The 24773-nt window shown below is 48.7% G+C and overlaps 1 protein-coding gene across 3 annotated transcripts in view; it reads right to left on the bottom strand.

Moving 5' to 3' along the window:
- si:ch211-241e1.3 (laminin subunit alpha-3) overlaps positions 1–24773 on the bottom strand; it is a 64333-nt gene that overhangs the window by 17569 nt on the left and 21991 nt on the right. For 2 of the 3 annotated variants that reach the window (XM_081695217.1, XM_081695219.1), the window contains exons 18-46: positions 22981–23033; positions 22578–22683; positions 22065–22164; positions 21645–21801; positions 19231–19363; positions 18054–18196; positions 17426–17526; positions 16723–16876; positions 16235–16398; positions 16028–16136; positions 15397–15494; positions 14370–14438; positions 12226–12361; positions 11754–11880; positions 11037–11176; positions 9303–9418; positions 8777–8988; positions 8161–8365; positions 7536–7680; positions 6822–6962; positions 6193–6354; positions 5884–5985; positions 5637–5720; positions 5021–5251; positions 1971–2072; positions 1095–1213; positions 785–865; positions 327–421; positions 50–103 (exon numbers count right to left, since the gene is read on the bottom strand). In XM_081695217.1, coding sequence (XP_081551343.1) covers positions 50–103; positions 327–421; positions 785–865; positions 1095–1213; positions 1971–2072; positions 5021–5251; positions 5637–5720; positions 5884–5985; positions 6193–6354; positions 6822–6962; positions 7536–7680; positions 8161–8365; positions 8777–8988; positions 9303–9418; positions 11037–11176; positions 11754–11880; positions 12226–12361; positions 14370–14438; positions 15397–15494; positions 16028–16136; positions 16235–16398; positions 16723–16876; positions 17426–17526; positions 18054–18196; positions 19231–19363; positions 21645–21801; positions 22065–22164; positions 22578–22683; positions 22981–23033 — 3639 coding nt within the window. The remainder of the gene's footprint in view (positions 1–49; positions 104–326; positions 422–784; positions 866–1094; positions 1214–1970; positions 2073–5020; positions 5252–5636; positions 5721–5883; positions 5986–6192; positions 6355–6821; positions 6963–7535; positions 7681–8160; positions 8366–8776; positions 8989–9302; positions 9419–11036; positions 11177–11753; positions 11881–12225; positions 12362–14369; positions 14439–15396; positions 15495–16027; positions 16137–16234; positions 16399–16722; positions 16877–17425; positions 17527–18053; positions 18197–19230; positions 19364–21644; positions 21802–22064; positions 22165–22577; positions 22684–22980; positions 23034–24773) is intronic. The other variant, XM_081695218.1, reaches the window with a different exon arrangement.

Raw genomic sequence — 24773 nt, 5'->3', positions numbered from 1 at the left:
GTTTTACACCCCGAATTCCATGGAGAAGAAAGCGCCTAGTCTTGCATACCCGGGCATTCTTCATGCGTGTTTGTGTCTTTGGGTTCCTGTGAGTTACTGCACACTGCAAGAGCAGAAATACAGATATAGAAATATAATATAATACAGAACAATTTAACAATAAGTAGTCTCCATTATGTAATTCCATTTATTTAAATCTAAACTTTATGTCTTCCACACAACAGAGGTTTTCTTTGACACTATTATTTATCTGAGAAATATCTAGGCCTTGATCTTTTCAAAAAGCTTAAAAAATAAACAAAGAAAACACTAAAGGTGTTTTCTACCTCCAGTCTTTGGGGAACAGGAGTTCCCGTTGCAGTCGCATGGCCGACAGCTGCCTCCAGAAACCTCTGGGTTGCCATAGTAACCAGGGGCACACCTGAGTGGGCGAGAAAGGAAACCTTAATGGTGGCTTAATGGAGTCCTGTCCCTCCGCTGAAGTGACAGTGATGTGGTCTCTGCGCCTCTCTGCTCTAGGACAGGGTGTCCATTTCGTGTTCCCACGGGAGCGTGGGAACAAAGTTTAGTGCCTTGACATGAACACTGAGCACTGCTAGTGGTGAGCTTACTTTTACCACATTATATGAACTGCTTTCAGAGGCTAGACGCTCATACAGAACTTGCCACTAATTCAAGATCAACACTCACTAGCGCTGTATGTGCCATGTGCACGAACAGGGAGTTATTTAGCAGGTGACGCTCACGCCACCATGCTTGTGTTGAAGAACTTGAAGAATCTCACCTCTCGCATCTTTCTCCAGTGTAGCCCGGTTTGCAGAGACACTGAAATCTTCCGTTCACCTCATGACAGCCCACAGCAAAACTACAACACGAAACATCAAACGTGGCATCATTGCACGGCGAGTGGAGCACGTGGAAAAAAATGATAACAAGCTCGACTTCCGCTTGCGACGGAGCTATGCCTTAACGTGCCACGCTGACATACAGCTACTGATGTAAACGAACACGCAGACAGTTAAGGGTGTATGTAAAGCTTATTTCCGAGTGGGGTTTGTTCACGTCATCTCTGGTCCTGGACAGCGGCCACTCACTTGTTGCCGTAGTGACCATGTGGGCAGGGGCAGAGCCGGCAGGTCCTCAGGGCTGCGTTGCCGTGGTAGCCCTCCTTGCATCGCTCACAGTGGTACCCAGCGGTGTTGGCCTGGCAGTTCTATCAGGGCAGACACAGCAGAAACAGGGGTCACTGGGGGGTCACTGATGAGGTTCACCTGACGAAGCTCGCACTCCAACACTCAGTCAGGAATGAAGCTTTTAAAAATCCTGTCTGGAGTTGTTGAAGATCTTGTCAATACTGTGTGCACAGCCTTGTGTTTGTGAGTATGAGTGTGTGTGTGTGTGTGGGTGTGTGTGTGTGTACACTTGTGCATTCAGGTTCCCACTTGTTCAGATGTGTCTGCATCTGTGTACATCCATATCAGCTCAGATGCTTCTCTGATCTTTTCTTATATTTTTTTACACCAAGAAGTTGTTCTAACACTAGAGGTCAGGATCTGACCCTGAACACTAGAGGTCAGGATCTGACCCTGAACACTAGAGATCAAGATCTGATACGGTCCCAAACTACAGTGTAAGTCCCTGAGAACTAACAGATAAAGCAAGCACGTCTAAAGGGTTCTGTGGGTTTGAATCATGACCTCATTTAGCTCTCAGGAAGCAATTATTATGTCCACATCAACTAAAGCAGCACTGAGCTTTTTAAGCAAATCATTTCCTGTAATTTGGCAGGTAGAAAAGCACAGTAAGAGAAATAAAACGCCAAAGCTTTGGTGAGTGCTCTCTCAGGGGTCACTCTGACGGTGCTGTTACCATACTGAAGGAAGCACGGTGGCACAGTAATGTATGAATGGAAAAACGCTTGAATGCGTTGCGTGTGTGTCTGTGTGTGTGCGCGCGTGCGAGTTTCCTACCCGGCATCTTCCTGTACTTTCCTCACAGTCATCTGAAAGTCCATTACAAGCGCAGGGCACACAGCGGTCACTCCTGTCTCTATAGTAACCAGGAGCACATCTCTGTGTGGGGGAGAGAGAGGGAGAGAGGAGGGAAAAGCACAAAGTGAGAGACAGAAAGACAGATTATTTATAATGGGCATAATACTGTTCAGTTATATAGAATATGTTCCTTCTCAACAACATGTCACAAGATTCATGTCACATGTCACAGCAGTACACAGCAGTACACAGTAACTCAAACTCTACTGACCAGTCAATCCTCATAACCTACTGCAACAACATACTTTTTCTTCTGCCATGCCTGACAGACCATACTGCTTCAAGAGGGGACGTCAGTACTGAATAACTGCTCTCATAATAACTCAAAGACCAGGCTTAGTCTAGCCTAAATCCATGGTCTAGTCTAAGACTTCTAACCTAAATCCATAGTCTAGTCTAAGACTTCTAACCTAAATCCATGGTCTAGTCTAAGACTTAGTCTAACCTAAATGCAAGTAATCAAAACTTTAGTAGCACTGCCTACAAAATCACCCACTGACCAAATGTCATCCAACCTGATCCCAAACCCCTCCAGTGACCCTTGATTTTACCTTGGTCACCAGTCCAGGAATATCAGTTCTCTGTGGGTCTCGGTCATTTAGAGAAGGGAACTGAATCCTCTGCGAGTCTTGGTCATTTAGAGAAGGGAACTGAATCCTCTGCAAGTCTTGGTCATTTAGAGAAGGGAACTGAATCCTCTGCGAGTCTTGATCATTTAGAGAAGGGAACTGAATCCTCTGCGAGTCTTGGTCATTTAGAGAAGGGAACTGAATCCTCTGCGAGTCTTGGTCATTTAGAGAAGGGAACTGAATCCTCTGCGAATCTTGGTCATTTAGAGAAGGGAACTGAATCCTCTGCGAGTCTCGGTCATTTAGAGAAGGGAACTGAATCCTCTGCTCAGTCAGAGTGGGCTTGTGAGCGGCCTGCATCCTGTCCAGATTCTCCCTCCACGGGTGTCGCGAGGTTCTGTGGAAGGGTCGGGGTCCGGCCAGGCACAGGCCCAGGAGCGCCCAGGCTGCAGCCAGCCGGAGAACTCCGCCGCTCCTCGCCATCCCCGCGCTCCGCTTCACACACTTCTGCACCATGCCGTCGTACGCAGCTGAAACTAACTGTATGTGAATGTGTGTGAGGGCAGGTGTGTTTTTAATAGGAGAGCGCGACAGGACACACCCTAAACACGTGCTCATACATGAATCAGACGGGGCAGCAGAGGAAGCACAACTCACAGAGAGCACTATGACAGCACAGAGGATGTGTACACACACACCACACACACACACTTAGAATGCACTGGAAACCCTCTCCACAGTATACAAAAACACAGACAACCAGAATAAAGCTTCATGCAACAGAAGAATCCTTCTGAGCAAGTGCACCAGGACCCATGAGCACGGTGGTGGACTGCATGTGTTTGAATAGTAGCAAAGACAAACAGAGAAAACTGTGCAGTAGGGGCCAGTCATTCACAGTGAGGAGCAGCTTTAGAAACACAGGCAGTGCTAAACGTACTGATGTGTGTGTCTAAGATAAAGGTCGCCAACTCAGACCAGATAGTTCAGATTCAGACAGTGAGTACATGTGGTACTCATTCTTGAATCACACAATCCAGATCATCAGGCACATGGCGCGTAGAGCCGACAGGGTGTGTCACTCCACACACGCACACACACACACACACGCACACACTCACACACACACACACACACACTGTGTACAAACTGACTGACTGTCCGTTTTTCGTAATGTACATCGACCGCGCCCTACCCAAAGGTGTCCCGGCACGCCCTGTGTATGTGTGTGTGCGTCTGAATTATTCATCCCCACAGGCTATAGACTTTGAACTTCTGCTCCCCTCTCCTTTTCTGGGCAAGTTCTTACACTACAGTGTGCGCAGAATTGTGTCGCTATTGCCATGGCTACCGGCAGCAGGAAAACAACAGCAGGAGCATAGCACCCAACCATATCATTGTTTTACATCAGTCTGACACACAGACTTGGTAACTATGGTGAAGGTTAAAGGTTATTAAGATTGGCCAGCTGAGTGGTTAATTGGTCGAGTATTCTGATACTCACAAAAAGAGAACATTCCTGGGATGAGGGGATTCCTGATAACCACAAGAGCTGCCTGAAGCACTTAGATTTGTGCAAAAGTACTGACCTTTCTAAACATATTAAAATATTCCACATTGAGCTTGTTTTTACTTTTGATCAAATACAGCCAGTTTACTTCAAAACAAAGTACTAAAGGCAGCACTAGCTTAATTTCTTAATGAAATAAAATAAATAAAAAACCCCAGTTTATCATCTTTGTTCATATATCCAGCCTTGTGTAACAAAAACAGCCAACCTATTTCTCTGGTCATGTTTGCAGGGTTTTTCCACCATTCTTTTACCATATATGGTCTGTCCTCCATACTCTCTGGAAGTGCCCACTGTGACATCACAAGGTGGGTGTGGCATGGCATGTCGGGGCAGCTGGACGGCAGCGTTGGCTTAACCCGTCACTGTAAAGCTCAGCTTTATTCAGTCTCCTAACACTGCTCTTGATTGGCTTAGAAAGGAGGAAATTCCGTCCTGCATTTTAGAGGCAATTTGATATTTCAGCTTTGTGTTTAAACCACAACTTTATGTGTTTCTTGTACAGTATACAAAGTTTCTTTGGTTAATATTCCATAACACTCTGCCTAGAAGAGTTTGGCACAGAAGGTCCTAGTAACAATAATTCAGAGTAGTGCTTTGAGTGACCTGCTCACAGCCTGCCCATCTGATACCCACTCCATGATGGAACCAGAGATCAAAATCACACCGCAGTGACCTGAGTCAAAACAAGAAAGGAGACGCTACCGCCACCTGAACCACTCCAGAAGAAATCCAGAATGAGGCTCTAACACGGCTATCTTAAATAAACATCGCCACCAAACGAGGAAGTGCTTAAAAAAACCGCAAAAAACAAGCGACGCCGCCCTCACCTGGCAGGAGCCTCCGGCGTACCGTGGGGGACAGGCACACACTTCCACGGTGTGGGCGGGGCTGCCGCTGCCCGCTATGCTGGCCTCCTCCAGTCCGGCCCCGCCCACACTCAGCCGTTGGCTGCTGGAGAAGTGCAGGGCGCGGAGCCACACCCCCTGCAGTCCTGCGAGCACGCGCATCATGTCCTCCCTCGACGCGGGACGGTTGGTACCGGAGTGCCGGAAGTTGCCCTGTTGGGTTAAAAACAACAGTAGATTCAAATAAGGAAAATCTCCCCTCGGCAATTCCACATTAAGGTTTCTAGCAAAAAGTCAAGGTTACATATTTGGGAATCAGCGCGCACCTGCTACCATCCTTAATGAAACCCAGAACGCTGTGCTTTATTTCCCTTTTTTTTGGAAGAAATTGCTTTGAAAAAATGTCCCAATTAAATGTGATAGTTTCCCCGTGGAGCTGCACTGAGAGATGATATGACCCGCTAACAAAGTGAGCCATTGCCTCATCCCAAATTCCACGCTGGACTGCTAACTGGAAACAGCTGTCTGCAGACACACCTCCACGCAGGGGCGACCCAGTCATAAAGTCTGTAACCCACCCGAAGGGACATGGCGTTACCTCGACGAGCTGCACCCGGCCCTGGTAGGGTCTGTCTGGGGTGGGAGACTGAGGCTCCTGGTACACCAGCGTGACATTCTGGCCCTGGGAGAAAAAAAAACAACAACACAGCGACCTTACATGCGAGCGAGCTGCCGTGCTAGCGAGAGGCAGCGCTGACACTAAGCTGGGACTGATCTCCTCCTAGGATAAGCACAAACGACTCGTCTGTTTGGAATGTGGGTTCAGCGGGGAACGTGATAAACACCTTGAGAAGAACTTCAGGCTGTTTATCCAGCAACTTCATCCCCTCATGAGGAATGCCAAAAGATTTGGTCTGATACGTCAGGTAGCCCCCATATGACGACACCTGAAAAACACACAAAGTCACATATAACAGCCTGCTGCTACCTGCCCTCATTGTTATTGCTATTATACGGCTCTTGTTGGTTTATATGAATGAAAATGTAACTCGATATGTACACAAATGTTTCTCCTTTGGAATAACTCCTTTCAGACAGTCTGGAAGCTCAAATTTAAAGGTGCAGTTATTTGCTTCCTTCAGTGTGCGGGTCACCTTGTCCCCCAGGTACGTCTGCGGCAACACCCAGTACAGCTGCACCACAGACGGAGAAAGCTCCTGAACGTCGGCCACCACAGTGTTGCTCAGAGGGTTCAGGACAGATCGGACCTCTTCCAGCTCAGGGGTCACCAGGCGCCATGACCGCATGTCTACAAACTGGAAAGTAGCAAATAAGAGCGAAAGAGAGAGAGAGAGAGAGAGAGAGAGAGAGAGAGAGAGAGAGAGAGAGAGAGAGAGAGAGAGAGAGAGAGAGAGAGAGATACAGAAAGATTGAAAGTCAGAGAAAGACAGAACGAGTGAGAACGATAAGAGGATGTCATGGTAACTGTGTCATTCATCAGGGTATTTCTTTAGAGAAACAGGCAAAAAGTGAGTAGAAGAGGCAGAGAATGTTCTGGAAAGAAATGGTACCATTATAGGCAGCATTCTGGCTGACTGCATGTATGTGTGTGTGTGTTGGGGGTAGTGGGGGGGTAAAGATGGGTTATAGTTAACTCGTCAATCACAAAAAGGGGCATACACACATCTGTCAGCAAGGTTTGAAAAGCGTGGAAGGCATACACATGTTCAGACACACACAGATGCATGATCACACACACACACACACACACACCTACACACACCTTTGTTCTGCGTTTTTCTGAGCTGTGGCACTGATGGGTGACACCAAAGCAGAAGCACTCTGTGCAGCCTTTGGGGTTGGCGGGGTCAAAGTGGAAGGAGCCCCTCCGACACATATCACAGCGTGGTCCCTCCACATTACTCTGGATAACACACGACAGGACAGGAGACGCACAGTCACACCGAGACCCGGGCGCACCGTATACGCGCAGCTCCACGGCCCATGGCCGTGCATGGGTGATTCCCAACAAGTCCTCATAATGTAGGTAATGGCCTGACCGTGTCAGCTGCCCTGGGGTTCACTAGTCAGACAGAAAACATGTGCAAATGTTCTTTGACGTGAACGTAAGCAGTAATTTCCTGGTTTGGAGGATTACATTGTAGCTGTTAAACTAAGGTACCATAGATGACATTGGACATGTGTGTGTGCCTTCTGAAATTTTAGAGAGAATCCTGCACCACTCCTACGTCACTCTCATACCACTCCTACCTCACTCTCGCACCGCTCCTACGTCACTCTCGCACCGCTCCTACGTCACTCTCGCACCACTCCTACGTCACTCTCGCACCACTCCTACGTCACTCTCGCACCACTCCTACGTCACTCTCGCACCGCTCATACGTCATTCTCGCATCGCTCCTACGTCACTGTTCTATCACTCTTGTGTGAACAGGATGCAGTTTTTCATCTGGAGTGGTGAGGTTGTGCTCGTCACCTTGCAGAGGCAGCGGCCGTTGGCAGGGTCACAGATCTGCGGCATCACCCCACCACTGTCGCATGAGCACGGAGCACAGTCCGGAAAGCCGTGATAGCCGGCCAGACACCGCGAGCACTGCCGCCCACCTATTCTGGCCTTACAGCTGCGACACGCAAGCACATGGCACACTTCATACACACACTTCACGGAGGCACAACATAAACAGGTAAAAAAATAACTGCAGGTGTGTAGGCCAACTACATAAGAGGCCAACGTCTTAGCATCTCACATCTCAGAAAGCTGAGAAAGTAGTTTTACAGATATGTAAGGCAGCACCATCAGAAGGGTCCATACAAGGAACAGGTTTCAACAGCATTAATTAAGACGTGAACAGTGAAGACTGGTCCTAGACCAGCTCTCTGAAGTATATCTGCCGCTTCTCTATGTACCCTCTACATCACAGGCCTCTGCAGAAGGCCAGTGGGTAGTTTTAACTGAAACATTACTTTACTGCACAGTGCAACATCTTCCCTGCTCAGATACGTCCCATTGTCCGACTCTGAATATTTTCATAAGGCGAATCAGCTTGGCTGTGACTCACGCGCACTGGGAAACACTGGTTCGGCACATGGCTGTGACTCACGTGCACTGGCCTGTGGTGACATGGCACTGGCCTGAGTCTCCGGAGGGAATTCCGCTCAGAGAGCAGTCACAGTTCTCGCAGCCCAGCAAGGGGTGATAGCTGAAGGTCTGGCCCTTACACACGTCACATGCGGGCCTCACTGTCTGCGGGGGGCAGATACACTCTCCGGTGACCTCGTCACACAGACGCCGCCCACACTCGCATGCTGCAGGTGGAAGGAAGGTCCGGCGGGGGTTAGTGGACGGACGCTGATGGGAGCTGGAGTCAAATCTGATAAACTGGTTTAGTAGCTCTGCTCAAGTTCGGTTAGTTGCTACCAAAAGGACCATCAAAAAAAACAAAAACCTTTCGAACTGTTTATAGTGGAATTTTATCCACCCTGTTCTGTATTGAAAAAGGGAGACAAGAAATTGCAAGAGTCTCGAAATCCATTTCAAATTCACTTTGTAAATAGTAGCAGCAAAGTAGCAAAATCGATTTGAATGTGAGCGTATATTGTCAAGAATTTTGCTTAAAACTGTTTGTATGCTTTGAAGCATCCGTTTTCTTCCTCTAGCTGAAGTACGACTAGTGAGCACGGTATCGGTATTGAACTCCACCAGCAGAGGGCACTCACGTCTGCAGTAGGGGAAGCCGTAGAAGCCTGTGGCGCAGCGGGTGCACTGCCGGCCAATGACGTGAGGCCTGCAGTGACACTGGCCTCCTATTGGCTCACAGGTAGGGCTTGTTGAGCCGGCTTTGTCACAATAGCAGGGCAGAGCGCCGTCGTGGTAGTGGGCAACCAGGGAGCGGGCCGACGTCTTGCAGAACTCCGAGGAGGTGCGGGGGCTGTGGGAGTACAGCGAGAATGACGGAAATGCAAACAGACCGGATCATTCTTTAGTCTTAGCTAACGGTAAGATGCATTAGCTGGCAAACTTTCTGGAATGTCAGGTTGTCCAAACATGACTACGAGACTCCTTGGAGCCCAACACAAGTGTTCATGATGAAATGCAAAGCAAGTTCAACGAGAATGAACACACGAAGCCATGACCCTAACTGGAGAGCATGTGTACATGGGTCTTGATTTATTCAGAAAGCACAGCACACAAAGTTTAGCTGGGAAACAGCCATGGAGATGAACCGTGTCCGTGTGCACATACTCAATGGAAAAGCCCTGAGCACCACACTGGCTGGCGAAGTCGGAAGACTTATCCCGAGCTTCCGGGCTAAGGAGCTCAGGGCGGTAGGTGTCCTCTGGAAGCACCAGGATGGAATCCTTCGACGAAAGCAAACACAAACAAAGCACAAGGAGAAGAATCAAGACGAAGCGCGTCATTACAAAATCCAGTTCAGTGATTATTACTTTTGATTAGATAAACATGGTCTGCAACCTTTCTTCCTATGAGTGGTGCACACACAACACACACACACATATATATATATATATATGTGTCCAAAATGTGGAAAATCTGTGTACTTCACTATAATTTTGAATCTCTGTTCTTGTACTGATGCGACATGTCAAATAAGTGACTGAAAGCTTGAAAGCGCTGAGAGGCAGTTAGGGGAGGACGCTCTGTGAGACAGGCACTCAAGCTGCCGCAGAGCAGTGAGACAGGCAGTCTGTGAGACAGGCACTCAGGCTGCCGCAGAGCAGTGAGACAGGCAGTCTGTGAGACAGGCACTCAGGCTGCCGCAGAGCAGTGAGACAGGCAGTCTGTGAGACAGGCACTCAGGCTGCCGCAGAGCAGTGAGACAGGCAGTCTGTGAGACAGGCACTCAGGCTGCCGCAGAGCAGTGAGACAGGCAGTCTGTGAGACAGGCACTCAGGCTGCCGCAGAGCAGTGTGACAGGCAGTCTGTGAGACAGGCACTCAGGCTGCCGCAGAGCAGTGAGACAGGCAGTCTGTGAGACAGGCACTCAGGCTGCCGCAGAGCAGTGAGACAGGCAGTCTGTGAGACAGGCACTCAGGCTGCCGCAGAGCAGTGAGACAGGCAGTCTGTGAGACAGGCACTCAGGCTGCCGCAGAGCAGTGAGACAGGCAGTCTGTGAGACAGGCACTCAGGCTGCCGCAGAGCAGTGAGACAGGCAGTCTGTGAGACAGGCACTCAGGCTGCCGCAGAGCAGTGAGACAGGCAGTCTGTGAGACAGGCACTCAGGCTGCCGCAGAGCAGTGAGACAGGCAGTCTGTGAGACAGGCACTCAGGCTGCCGCAGAGCAGTGAGACAGGCAGTCTGTGAGACAGGCACTCAGGCTGCCGCAGAGCAGTGAGACAGGCAGTCTGTGAGACAGGCACTCAGGCTGCCGCAGAGCAGTGAGACAGGCAGTCTGTGAGACAGGCACTCAGGCTGCCGCAGAGCAGTGAGACAGGCAGTCTGTGAGACAGGCACTCAGGCTGCCGCAGAGCAGTGAGACAGGCAGTCTGTGAGACAGGCACTCAAGCTGCCGCAGAGCAGTGAGACAGGCAGTCTGTGAGACAGGCACTCAGGCTGTGGTACCATCCCTCCTTATATGGATGCAAACCGATATGGCCGTGTGGAAGAGAGCCTTCCCAGCTCTGGTATTCTAATGCCAGCGGACTGCATCAGACTGGATTAAAGGAATGTTTTGGAAAAAAAATGCACTTCCATCGAATGGAGTCAATCGGCCAAGACATGTTAGCTATCCAAATTTTGCTTCTTTAGTTTTTGGATTCATGCCAGAGGCAGAGCTAACAAACGACAGAAGCCTACAAGCAGCGGTAAACAGTATGTCAACTACAGCATACAGGCAAGATAAAGATGAGAAAATTGGCTTCCCCCCAAAAAACTTTACTAGGGTGTTAAAGAGGGACAGACTTCAAAGTTAAACAGCAAGCATGGAAGAGCGAGACCGCGAAGGTTGGGACTGCTGACCAGGGTTAGAGTTTTTCCCTCTGGAATCTTCAGCGTGATGCTCAGTGTGTGCCGCAGGACATCCAGAGCTATGCGGCGCTCTGCTATGACCACAGCCCTGCAGCCGGACACGGCAGGGCAGAAGGTGGCGTTCAGCCGGCCTGGGAAAGGGAGCCAAGGGACAGGGGGGTCACAGGCCTGCGGATCAGGTTCTTCCCAAACACTAGAAAACATTCCAGAATTCCATTATAATACCACCAGTGTGGTCACTTACACAGACAGATGGAGAGACAGATAGAGAACAGAGAAAATGCACCCATATTAGGTCACACAAAAATGTCAGAGTAGCAGTGCCCATGTTAAATCTTTCGACGTTTGTATGCCACAGCACTTTAATGAGACCATGAGTCATTGAACATACGGGCAATGTGGGCCAGTGAGAGGTTCTGAGGGAGAAACACTTGGCAAAACGCTTATGTGGGGCATGACGTCATTCACTTTCACTCTAATCTCACGCATGAAGTCCTGCGTCTGCCAAGCACTTTAAAACTGAAAATGAAACACTGTTTCTGAGTAATCAGTTTGAACTGTATCAGGGATCTGAAAGGGATGAGAGGAGTCTAAGCAGTGCTGGACTGATCTGAGAACAGGGGGTGTCCTCGCGTTACCAGGGATCTGAGAGGGATGAGAGGAGTCTGAGCAGTGCTGGACTGATCTGAGAACAGGGGGTGTCCTCACCTGACCAGGTTTTGCCCGTGTCCAGTCGGACGTCCACAGGGAAGGTGGGATGTTCTGGCTGGCAGTATTGCACAACAAACACGTACCTGCCCGCCTGAGACAGCTGCACACTCAGCTCCACCTCAGTCTGTATGCGCGTGCACACACACACACACACACACACACACACACTATATGATTATTTTTTATTTTCCCACTCCTGAGAGCACCTTAACCACCCACTTCATACAGGACAGTAACAACAACAACAACAACAACAATAACAACAACAACAATAATAATAATAATAATAAATCTTAAGTTAAGCCTGCACATATCACAGAGAGTACAATTTACGGGCTGCAGTTCTTTATGAGGTGTAGAAGCTTCATGAGAGGAAGGGTGATACCCTGTGAGAGGTGTAATACTGTACTGCACGGTAGCTGGGTTTTTGAGGGCAAATGTGGGCATGGAGTGGGGGGAGGTGGGGTACCTGGGGGGACTTGAGCAGGAGGCCGTCACACCTCCCCAGGGCCCGGCCGGAAGATCCGGCCGGCCGCGTCACGGAGGCAGAGTCCAGGACAAGCGCCGTAGGAGGAGTGGGGAACTGACTCTGTAAACAGCGCTTACTGATGGGCAGAAAAGCGGGCGGGAGGTAGGGGCAGGGTTAGGGAAGAAACAAACATGTCGTTAGTCTCCGGTGGCTCCACAGAAGCTGGCAATCTGTCATCTTCCCTCACGGCTCCACAGATGTGTAACTCATTTCCCATTACTCCAGCACCTAGTAGCAGAAGAATGAGAAAACGTCGCCACTGAAGAGAAGATCCACACCCAGCAGGGCTGGAGAAAATCAGCCCGCCGAAGGGCGTGACCTGCTACAGGTCAGCGATGCGTCGTGAGCCTCGGTCTGCAGAAAGGCATCATCTTCCCTCTGAGCTCAGGAAAACGCAACAAATCCTCCACTGCTTGGCAGCTATGATCTGATCCAACTTCTGACTCCTGAATGCCACTCATTGGTCCGCTGGATATTTTGAATGGAATTCAGGGCTGGCGTAACTCAGGCCTGGCCTATTTTCATGGCATGGTTACATAATAACTATAGAAATAAAATATAAATTCTACAATATTGTTTGATATGGTTATAGGTATAGAATATAAGACATAAAGAGGTGTAATGCACAAACATCCCTATAGGGGGCACTGTAAAATATGACAGCACCTCCAACAGAGGGAAAAGGCTTTAATTACAGCACCTCACAGTCTCCGACATGTTGGAGCACAGTTATCTGGGTATGAATGTGTGTTTTGATCAACACGCTCACAGTAATCATCCTCTGACGCTCCCGCTTAGAAGGCAAAAAGCAAAGGTGCAAAAGAATAAGGAAGTTTGTATTTTTAGATGTTTATAACAGCTCCCTCCAGTCTGAGCTAAGGACCAGGAATCAGTACTCTCTCTCTCTCTCTCTCTCCCTCCCTCTCTCTCTCGCTCTCCCCCTCCCTTTCTCTCTCTCTCTCTCTCTCTCCCTCTCTTGCTCTCTCTCCCTCACTCTTTCTCTCTCCCTCACTCTCTCGCTCTCCCCCTCCCTTTCTCTCTCTCTCTCCCTCTCTCCCTCACTCTCTCTCTCCCCCTCTCTCCCTCTCTCTCTCCCTCTCTCGCTCTCTCTCCCTCCCTCCCTCTCTCCCTCTCTCTCTCCCTCACTCTTTCTCTCCCCCTCACTCTCTCCATCTCTCTCTCTCTCTCCCTCACACTCTCTCTCTCCCTCTCTCTTTCTCTCTCTCTCTCCCTCCCTCTCTCTCTCGCTCTCTCTCCCTCTCTCGCTCCCCCCCTCCCTTTCTCTCTCTCTCTCTCCCTCCCTCTCTCTCCCTCTCCCCCCTCTCTCCCTCTCTCTCTCCCTCACTCTTTCTCTCCCCCTCACTCTCTCCATCTCTTTCTCTCCCCCTCACTCTTTCCATCTCCCTCTCTCTCTCCCTCACTCTCTCCCTCCCTCTCTCTCTCTCTACCTCTCTCTCTCCCCCTCCCTCTTTCCTTGCTTTGTTTCTCCTTTTCTCATTCTCTTTTCACTGTTTACTGTTCATGTGTGTGTGCTCTAGCCTTTTATTAGCCCTCTCCCTGTCTCCTCTGCTCAGCCACGCCCTTTCTCACATGCTTCTGTAAGGCCTCCATCGTCGTCGTCCTTTCCCACATTCCCGCGCCGCCCTTATCTCGAATGTGGGCCGGCCGCTCACTTTCCCAGGTCGGCCCACGGCGTCTTGGCGCAGGTTTCCCAGCCTTCCGCTTGGCCATTATTGTTTTGTTTCAGGAAAACTGCACTTGAGCAGAAAGCTAGCTGGCACGGCTTTATACAGAAGCCTTATCTCCCCGGCTCTGGTAATCATGTTTACCGCTGCCTAGGGCTATGGGTCAGCAAGAAGAGGAAGCAGACGTAAACCTGGAAAACAACACCTCCCACCCCCTGTGCTTTCGGGTTCATACATTTCAACTTTATATTCGTGGTTGTCCCTGCTGCCACACGAATAGCTGCAGTTGAAGTGTCCAGGCCGTAGGGACATACACTGTTAAAAGACAGCCGGAACAGGCCTCAGTGAGGCAAAGGCTAGAAAGGTCATGTGAAGGTCGAAAGACCCCGGGGCAGAGACCTGGAAGGGGGCGGAATCAAAGCTCCTGCTGCCGCTAATCCTGGTGCTACTGTGGTTCCATCTCTGCTGCTGTGCCGTGTCAGAAAGGAGCACTTCATTAGCATATTATTAGCATATCATCAGCACTTATTAACATGTATAAGCTTGTGCTCTCAAAAGAAGTTGAAGTCTATCAGTTTAAATGCATTTCATAAACAGCTGATAGATTTTATTAGATACCAAGAAAGTGCTATCAGTCTAGAAGTAATGACAAAGAGGGTAACAGGAAAAAAGGAGGAAATTTGATTTCCACAATATTTATTATTATTTCCTTATCATTAGCCGCATCAAATTAATCATGATGTGTCATGTGACATATCACATGACACAGACTGACAATCATGGATTATTAGCACATCCACTGAGATTGGCTTGTCAAAGTCTGGGCTCTAGTTCTCCCCTAGCTGGGTGTCTGGGCTTTCTGTAGGTTGACAAATTTTGCCCTGCTTTATAAAGACAGTGAATATGATCACCTAAAACTGGAAAGTAACGACCAGTAACACCTTTCAGACAGGACAACATGTCTTGTTGCTGTGGGAAAAAAAAAAAAAAAAAGAAAAATTGCAAATCATAAAACATCAGGGTTTTTTGGAGTGCGCAGGCTTATTATTAAGCTTGCAGACAAAGTGAACACCCTGTCATTAGGCTTGGCCTGTGCCCCGGGCCGTGAGACGAGAGGAAAGTAGGAGCAAAGATGTAGAGAAGACAGTAAACACAGGAGGCAAACACGCTCCAGGTGAGGTGCACATCTCTGGGTGCGGAACGCAGAGTGCCACACCTGCACAGCAGATGGGCTCCTTTCAACACCCCTCCACCACCATGTGCCCAGAAATGAAAAGGGTGGAGAGAGCACGCTGGAGTAGCCTGGCGCATCTGATCTGAGTTGCTGTTTCCCATGAAGAAGACTACATGTCAACGCAACAAAAGCTTGACACGGCTGTTGGCACGGTGATGCGGGTAAACGCGCCGCAGGCGGGACGAGACTTACCTGTCCCCTGCGAAGCGTCCATGGACCGACACACACAGCACCTTGGGATGAACCAGCTCCATGGTGAAAGCAACGGAAGGAATGGCAAACACTCGGTACTGTGGGAGGAGCACACGCGCACACACACACACAAACGCATAAACACAAAGACACGCATGCTCACACATACACACACACACACAACGTATGACGGGTGATGCTGGAGACACGCACGTAAATAATACATCTTAAAAGTGTTTAATCATATATACTGTAGTAAACAGGGCTAATGCTGCTAATACTACATAAAAAACAGCAAGGTCCAGCTAGCATTATGCAAAGGCTAACACTAGCTTACACTTCTACTGTTAGTCCTACAAGCTTTCTTGAATATGTGGTTCACTAAATCATGAACAGTGCCTTCAAATACATTTACATTACCCTGACACTTTTATCCAAAGCACCGTACAATTCTGACTGAACACAGTTTGAGTAATTGAGGGTTAAGGGTCTTGCTCAGGGGCCCCACAGTGGGAACCTTGTTATGGTGGGACCTTCTGATTACTAGTCAAGTACCTTAACCACTGACCTACCACCGCCCTGACTAAAGATCAGTCATCGTCTAATGTGGTCTGATGAAGCCCTCTCTCACCAGCAGGACGGAAGAGGTGGGTGACCACACCAGGATGTCAGCCTTGGGCGGGAGCAGGAGGTGAGCGATGCGGTCCTGTGCGTCGAGCACCACGGAGCGGCAGAGGAAGCTAAAGCGCGGGACACAGTTTACACAGCTGAGGCCCGCCGTAGGACTGAGAACGGTTCGAACTGACCGAGGAGAAGAAATGAATCTCAGCACGCTCACCTGTAGGCACAGCTATAGATGTTGGCCACCATCTGAGTCTGGTTCCACGGCCAACCGCTGACCGATACGATCACGTTCTGAATGATGTCCACCTCGCTGGCGTACTCTAGAACCAGGACGTGGGAGCCGGACTCGGGGATGTGCAGAGTCAGCCGCAGCTGGGCCTGTGCGCCGGAGGTCGGAATTCCCGGCGCGTCACCGCCAGCCAGCGTGGAGGACGAGAGTGAAATAAAGACAGAGTCATACTCCGGCAGACAGCCCAGACAGGGTACAGGCTGCCCCAGCTCCCAGCATGCCTGGGCCAAGCAGTCAAGACGCCTGAGAAACGCATCCAGGGGTGCTGGCACCTGGCACATAGCCAAAACAGGCCCCTGCTGACTGGGCAGGGAAACCCTCAAGAACATTACAGGCACATATACAGAGCGCACCGTGATGTCTGGGTGTGTGCGGGTGGCACGTATAACCCCACAGCCAGCATCAGCACCCACCTGTCGCCCGCTGATGGAGACCAGCTCGGGGTGGTCGGCTGTGGGCCGCCGTATCCGCATCTGTGTCCGCCGGCGGCCCCGGACGGACGTCACACCCCGAGAGGCCAGTATAGACGGGAACCTGTCCATCGGCACGTGCTCGTAGAGGAGACAGCTACAGCAGACACACACCCCGGCAAATCCCACGCAGTCAGGAGGTGAGACGAGACACAGAGAGGGAAGAGAACATGTGCCGCAGGAACCCTGACTCACAGAACTTAATCGCTCGGTTGATAATCAGGGGTTCTTACCAACAAGGTAGTAGTTTTGCAGTGCCTTTCTTTAAATTTCTTCTACGGTCAGATCAGTGTCTTCCTTACACACTATAACTTTCGTTCAATGCTTGACAAAGCCATAACATCAACCTTTTGATGTCCTGCTTAGATTTAGCAAATAGCTTTAGCCTCACCACTTAACAGCATATTAGAGAGTTAGAACCAAAGGCACGGACTAGACAAATAACAGAGCGTTGATCCAGTCTGACCTCATTTTACCTGTATGACAGATGTTTGATACCTAACAAAACCAAAACATTCTGCTTTTGATTTTCAGCTAATCTGCATAAAATCTTCATGTTACTACGTATCAGAGAACTAGCCCACCCACCCGAAGGAGCCTCAGCCGGCACGAGAACCCCCACCACCCTGTTGTCAAATACACGTACTTGCCCCTCTGGGTGGAGGTCAGGTAGGAGCAGGGCTCCGTCACTTCCTGCTGGAGGACTGCAGTGTCGTAGTAGGCACTGGGCAGCAGCACCATGTAGTCCTAGAACAAGTCATACATACCTCAGAAACCTCAGCCAGCCAGTGGCCCTGCAATGACACTACAGTTTCTTTATTATCTATATCTTTCTATTCTGTACCTATGTGTCTCTCAGCTACATGTACCCAACACATCAGTCAGAGGAGTATTACTCTACTATTATTTACCTTTATATTGCACCTTTCTCATACTCAAGGAGGCTTTTACAGACAGATATATATTAGCTTTCACAAAGCACTCACACACCGGATTAGGATTCAGGGTTCACATCACTTTTGTTATAGGTTATAGGGTTTGTCAAAAGTAGCTCACACAAAAAAGACCAAATTTCCACTCAGCTATTAAGGAAAAAAAATAACTTCGTCTAATTAACTTTTTTTTGCGGTACTATATGTTAGATGATTTATAATGACGTGTCTTCGTGTTCCTATATTAAGAATTCCATTATGACTGGACTGTCATTTAGAAACATGGGGCCATAAAGCTGGCACTATGCCTCTCATGCCAACCGCTGGCAGGGAGTGACTAACCAGCAGCACGCCCTCGGCTTGCAGGCACGCCATCCATTTGCCAGGAGTCAGGGTGAAGGGCTGGGCGAAGCCATCCCCGGGCACGGTGAGGAACGCAGGCGAGCGGCTCGGCGGAAACAGCACCTCCTTACTCTGCCGCGACCCTACGGGCAGGAAAGCACTCTGGTCATGTGACACACCTGCCACAGGCCATACTGTGCACTCATTACGTGAGGACTGATACTGAGTTGATCTAAAAGGGAAGAAACCCACGCACCCCTCTGAAGTGTGCGTGAGAACTTAGAAACTTGTAAAGAAATGTTTATATGGTCTGTGTGAAAGTAGCTATATCAGCAATAGAAAATAAACCAACACTACCACGCTAATATACTATTGCAATTACACGCCAAAATAATAATACCGTTACGTGACTTGTCTCTCAGGTGCATTACAAGAAAGGTGAGAGTAAGAATCTCTCAGGTGTGGCAATGAGCACACAGTGAATGTACTGACTGGGTTTGTTGAGCATGCAACACCCATATGGCGCTCTGGTTTAGCCAATTCCTTCCTCTGATTTTAAAGGTAAACTTTGCGTGAAAATGTACAATTACCATTTGCGATATCTCAGCAATGCCTTTTGTACACATCGCAATTACAGTGTTGGTTTTGCCTGGCAGGTACGTCCACACCCTTTCCTATCTAGATTCTGCGGTCAGCGAACGTATGATAACTTTCTTCGGTTATTAAAAGTCCCATTTTCGGAGTTTACACTTGAGACGGTGAAACGTGACGTTCATACACACATGCTCGTGCAAACACACAAGCTCGCCGCTCAGGTGAGCAGACGCTGATCTTTTAAGCACCATGTGTTTAGTAATATGTTCATAATGGATGAAATGTGGTTCACATGCATGACATGTCCAGACCTGTAGGTACAGGTTAGCAGGAGGGAGAGAGAGAAAGAAAGAAAAAGAGAAAAGGACAGACGTGATAGATGAAGACAGAGAAAGAGATGAAAAGAAGGTGAGAAAGAGAGAGAGAGAGAGAGAGAGCGAGAGGGAGAGAGAGAGAGAGAGAGAGAGAGAGAGAGAGAGAGAGCGAGAGGGAGAGAGAGCGAGAGGGAGAGAGAGAGAGCTAGAGAGAGAGAGAGAGAGGGAGAGAGAGAGAGAGGGAGAGGGAGAGAGAGAGGGAGGAGTACCTTGGCCGCCCCGGGTTCGGGAGACGTTCACGTGGCCTGTAACGCTGCCTCCTCCTCCGTTAACGAAGCGCAGCAGCATGAGGAAGAGGGACCAGCCGGTCTCATTGACATGCACGTTTACACACACTTCACTCTGAAGAGAGGGAGGGGCGTGGACACACACACACACACACACACATTCACTAGCCGAGGTGAGGCGGCACGCTGAGAGGCAAGAAAGCACGCTTTTCTACGACATGCTCAAGACTGATCTGGCGGCTGTTTCATCTCTAGCCTTGGGGAACACTCTGCCAATCACCTCCAGACGGCAGAGTCTGGGGTCCGAGCAGCCAGACAGGCGGGCCCCGAGGTCCTAGCAGCCGTGTAGGCGGACGCCGAGGTCCGCCTAGACAGCACAGGACAAGCTGCAGAGGCACGCAAAGCTACAGCATAGAAAACAAAACAAACAAACCAAAAAAACAGCAGAGGAATCATGGCCAGATCACCCTCGCCCTGAGCAAACACCCCCTCCACATGCTCACACCACTGTTAATCATGAAAGTCAGTCCTGGTAGGTTTCATTTGGTCATTAGTCAGTGCAAGTCAGGCATCTTGGGTCAAGCTATCCCTTTAACAACTGACTCAGGATCAGCTCATGCAGCTCGTGCCAACTCTAATACTGGGACCAGTCTGGGGAGTTCATTCTAACACTGGGCAGATATCTGATCCTCAGTCTAAACCTGCTAGGATGGACATGAGAAGGATTCCCTCAGTGGATGCACTACACTGGTGAAGTATGCTTTAAATCCACAATCAGTGTTCAGTAAAAAAAATTAAAAATTACATACAGTCATACGCAAGTGAAAGAGTGAGAGAGAGAGTGAGACAGTCAGAGAAATGTACCTTGTCCGCTCTGGGTCATGTGACGTCCACACATGAACCATAAAAGGTTAATGAGTATAATAAAATGAATAATGTCTCTGAAAAAGCTAAAACACACTGATTGCAGATTTAAATGGATTTTCTGATTCTTTTCACATAGGAGTCTTTGGCAGTTTTCCCCACAGTGACTTTAGACAGAGCAATACATCTTCACACTATAAGGAAGTGGAAGAACTCGAGATACACTTCGAAACATGTCTCTAAACTTGCTGGAAAAAAAAAAAACAGGAGTGAAGAGAGGCCTTAGAAACGCAGCCTTGTAAGAAAACACTGAACAACAGCACTGGTCCTCCTGCTCACCACTTACAGTTGCAATGAAAAGAAAAGTCAGCTCCCGCCACAAGTAAGACTCGCCCACGCACTGCCCTCTGCAGGCCAGCGCTTGCATAGCACAACACTATGTTGAAGGGCCCGGGGAAGCCAACAGCGAGATACAAGACCACCTCTGGCTGGGAAGAGAGACAGAGTTAGAGCATAAAATCCCCTCCCTGGTGATTAGAGAGCAATTCTCCATGACACAAGCATGTTCTTAGTCCGCAGTCGCTCAGCCGGCGGAGCATCGTCGGCTGCAAACTCAGATCTTAACTGCATAAGAACATGTCATGTGCCCTGCAAGAACCGCAACTGCCTCGCTTGTGATTAGTGGAAAATAAAGACTGTGTAGAACAAATGGCATCCAAATAGTTAAAAGAATCAAAAGGAAAGTGCACTGAAGCCAGGCACATGTTCAGGGACTGACTGCAGTAAAGCAAGCGCAGCACCTTTAACCTCTCCCACACACAGAATGCCACATCAGATGAAACACAAGCACAGCAGCTACATCCTATTACATGGTTACTAAAAACAGGAACACTCAGAAAGCACATGTTTGTCCAAGATTCTGCATCATTTGCATTTTAAATTGTGGTCGTTTTTGGTGTCGCTGCTGGTCTTGTTTGTTTTTTCTTCAACTTTACTGTTCAAATGGATTTAGATTTAAAAAACCCACCAAACACAAGAATATATGTTTCAGCTAATAGGGAAGCGGAGCATTATTCTGGAACCATATACCTTATATTACTGTACGCCTGCACAAGCCATGTAGGCACTTTCCTCGCAGGCTGCTGCTGAAAGTATTATAAATATGAACTCAAGGCCATGTAGGCATTTTCCTTGCAGGCTGCTGCTGATAGTATTATAAATATTAACTCAAAGCTATGTAGGCTGTTTCCTTGCAGGTTGATGATGATATTAGAAATATTTGCTCCAAGCTCCATTTATTGGTGTAATTTACCCATAAATGGTGTCATTTAAGTAAATCCCAAATGCTTCAACTATTCCTCTTCTTAAGGTGAATAATAGAATTATTATTTTTTTTTTTACCTTTGGCATATATTGTTATTCTGTATTGCTGTAAATGTGTACTTTTGCAAGTAAGTGTATCTCGTGAAGTTCTCTCTCCATTTCGTCTGGTTACTGCGAGTGGTAACGGCTGAAGGTTGAGCGTGCATTACCTGGGCTGCCGTCAGGATGGCGTAGCCCCTCCATCTGAACTGGGGGAACTCGCGCTGGTCGTAGCCGAAGCGCACAGGCCTGGCGTTGGTTGTGATGCCATTCTCAGCCTCTATCTTCACGTGGTGTAGGTCAGGTAGGTAGAAGTTCGGCTCAGGCCTGTGACACACACACACACACACACACACAACGAAGAGGGGGAAGCTTGCACTCTCACTAGTAACACACAGCACGAAGACAGCAAGGACGAACAAACATTTCAATAATCATGTAACGTCCAGGAATTACGTTTGTTTGTTAGACAGACAAATGCACTTTGCTCTCATTAGAAGCAGGACACAGTGCTGTGTTATCTACAGGGAGCCGACTGAGCCAGGGTGAGATGCCTGTAGTTAATGTTAAATGACACACTCGCCACTCACTCAGAGCACGTGCGGCCGCGCATGTGCTTCCTGCACCGGCACTGGCCGGTCGTCTCCTCACAGCCACGCCCCATAGCCCCACCCACATCACACTGACAGCCTATCAAAGGGCAGAAGATGAGGTCATTATTAGCATTTCCTTAGGGCAATTTATTGGATGTATTTTACAAATGGTCCCTGTGCACCATAGAGTATAAGAAAATACACAGCACATAAGAAACTATGTATGAAAACATGGAATATAAGAAGTATAAGTAACCATGAATACAAACCGAGTTCCAAAAATGCAAAAATGTACTACAAAATGCAGAGGCTCCAACCACAGGTTAAAAATAGTAACTTTCCCAGGAGCAAAGTTGAAACATTCATGAATGTTTTTTTGTTTAAAACAGTGCACCATTGCAAATGGGTTCCTTGTTAAAACTTCCTTGGAAAAGTTGAAAGTTGAAGGGCATGTAGCTCCTTTCCACATTCATTACTCATTACTAATGAATGAGTCCCCAGGTAACTCACCATGGCAACCAAAATAGTTCTTCCTCTGGAGGAGGAAGTAGCCGTCCTGGCATGTGTTGCAGGCAATGTTACAGGTGTTGGGTTTGCAGAAGCATTTGCCGCTCTCCTGAAACAGAAGCACGCAATATACCGATACAATCACACATCCCTACCCACACCTCTGCTTCACAGGGCTGCCTGATCCAATCAGGATATACAGAATCCAAACATGTGTGCCCAATTACAGCTTACTACAGCTAAAGACTACCTGACCAGCTGAAGATCTGTTTGTGATGAGGATGGATAAAAGGCAAATTACACAGTAGATTTGGGATCGCTTCAAATATTTCATAGGCAGAGATGTACTCAGAGTCACTTGTGAGGGGAGGCTAATGGATTGAAAGTGAGGAAAAAAAGCACCCACCTGTTGACATTCACCCACACCGCTCTGAGTCCCTTTAACATCACACATGCACTCTGAGGAGGAGGACGAGAAGAAAAAGCATCTCAGACCAACTTTTAAAGACAAGACAGTGTAGAAAGATGACAAGAGACAACTGCAACCTGGCGTCCACCTTTCAATGGCGTAACCTGAAGCTATTATTTGGCTGAACTTAAACTTGTAACAGTTCTTCCGAGTTCCTATTAGAGCAGAGGCATAAAACTCCTATCCAAAGTCAATCCGTATATCCGGTTTTTGCATTCAACAGGGGTAAACTGATGGCTCATAGCATAGACACTCAAATAACAGACGCTGGAGTCCGGATTCTCCGGTTGTTCCTCCTCTGTTTGCCCGGCATAAATCCAACTGGGGGATTATGAACTCTAGGAGTACCTGGAGGATTAGGAACTCTAGGAGTTGATCTGGATGGGAGGTTAGATTTGGATTCACAGTCCTGGGTTGAACACACCTACAGGAGTAGGCAGTGGAGGAGAATGACACCTCTGAACAGGAAATAATGGTATTCAGTTTGGCTCCGTTCCAGAGCCTCCCACCCACTGTGCTGCAAGTTGGTACATCGTCTGGGCATACAGGACCTTTGGAACTGAACAGAACGAGTGTCTCTGCATGGTAAAGGGGACAGTGACACACTTCCTGTTGCGCAACCACTGCAAAAAGCACAGCATGGTACAAAACTGCAAGAAAAAAAAGGCAAAGCAAAAATAAGGGGTGGGGGGTGGGGGGTGGACAACATCTGCAGGAACAGACAAAAGCTCCGGAAGAACAGGGCAGAACCAAACAACACGAGGGAGGCAGGGAGAGAGGAAGAGAGAGGAAGAGAGTGAGTGATTGAGCGAGAGAGCGGGGGGGTCCTAGCTCTGATGAATAGGCTCTGATTACCTGGCTGCCTTTTCAAAGCTGAAGAAAGAGGCTTGTCACAAAGCATCAATCCAGAAGCCTCCACATCAAAGGCGGGAGACAGAGTCCTGCTTCAGGACCTGCACTGCCTGGGCCCAGGCTTACTGACAACACGTAACCGCTCCACAGACTGTTATCAGACCTCCAGATTTACTTACATCAGACCTCCAGGCTTACTGACATCAGACCTCCAGGCTTGCTGACATCAGACCTCCAGGCTTGCTGACAACACGTAACCGCTCCACAGACTGTTATCAGACCTCCAGATTTACTTACACCAGACCTGCAGGCTTACTGACAACAGACCTCCAGGCTTGCTGACATCAGACCTCCAGGCTTGCTGACATCAGACCTCCAGGCTTACTGACAACACGTAACCGCTCCACAGACTGTTATCAGACCTCCAGATTTACTTACACCAGACCTGCAGGCTTACTGACAACAGACCTCCAGGCTTGCTGACATCAGACCTCCAGGCTTACTGACAACACGTAACCGCTCCACAGACTGTTATCAGCCCTCCAGGTTTACTGACAACACACAACTGCTCCACAGCCTGTTATCAGCCCTCCAGGTTTACTGACAACACGCAACCGCAGCCTGTTATCAGACCTTCAGCAGGAGATGTGAGCTAGAGCAGCTAACGCTCTGTCTGATACACTATAGGTGCACTAGGTACAGCAGCTAACACTCTGTCTGATACACTGTAGGTACACTAGGTAGAGCAGCTAACGCTCTGTCTGATATACTATAGCTGCATGAGCTAGAGCAGCTAACGCTCTGTCTGATACACTATAGGTGCACTAGGTACAGCAGCTAACACTCTGTCTGATACACTGTAGGTACACTAGGTAGAG

Source organism: Electrophorus electricus, chromosome 13 (genome assembly GCF_041902795.1).
Source record: "Electrophorus electricus isolate QZ-2024a chromosome 13, ASM4190279v1, whole genome shotgun sequence".
NCBI classification, from domain to species: Eukaryota; Metazoa; Chordata; class Actinopteri; order Gymnotiformes; family Gymnotidae; genus Electrophorus; species Electrophorus electricus.
This window is presented reverse-complemented; position numbering and strand designations above follow the sequence as displayed.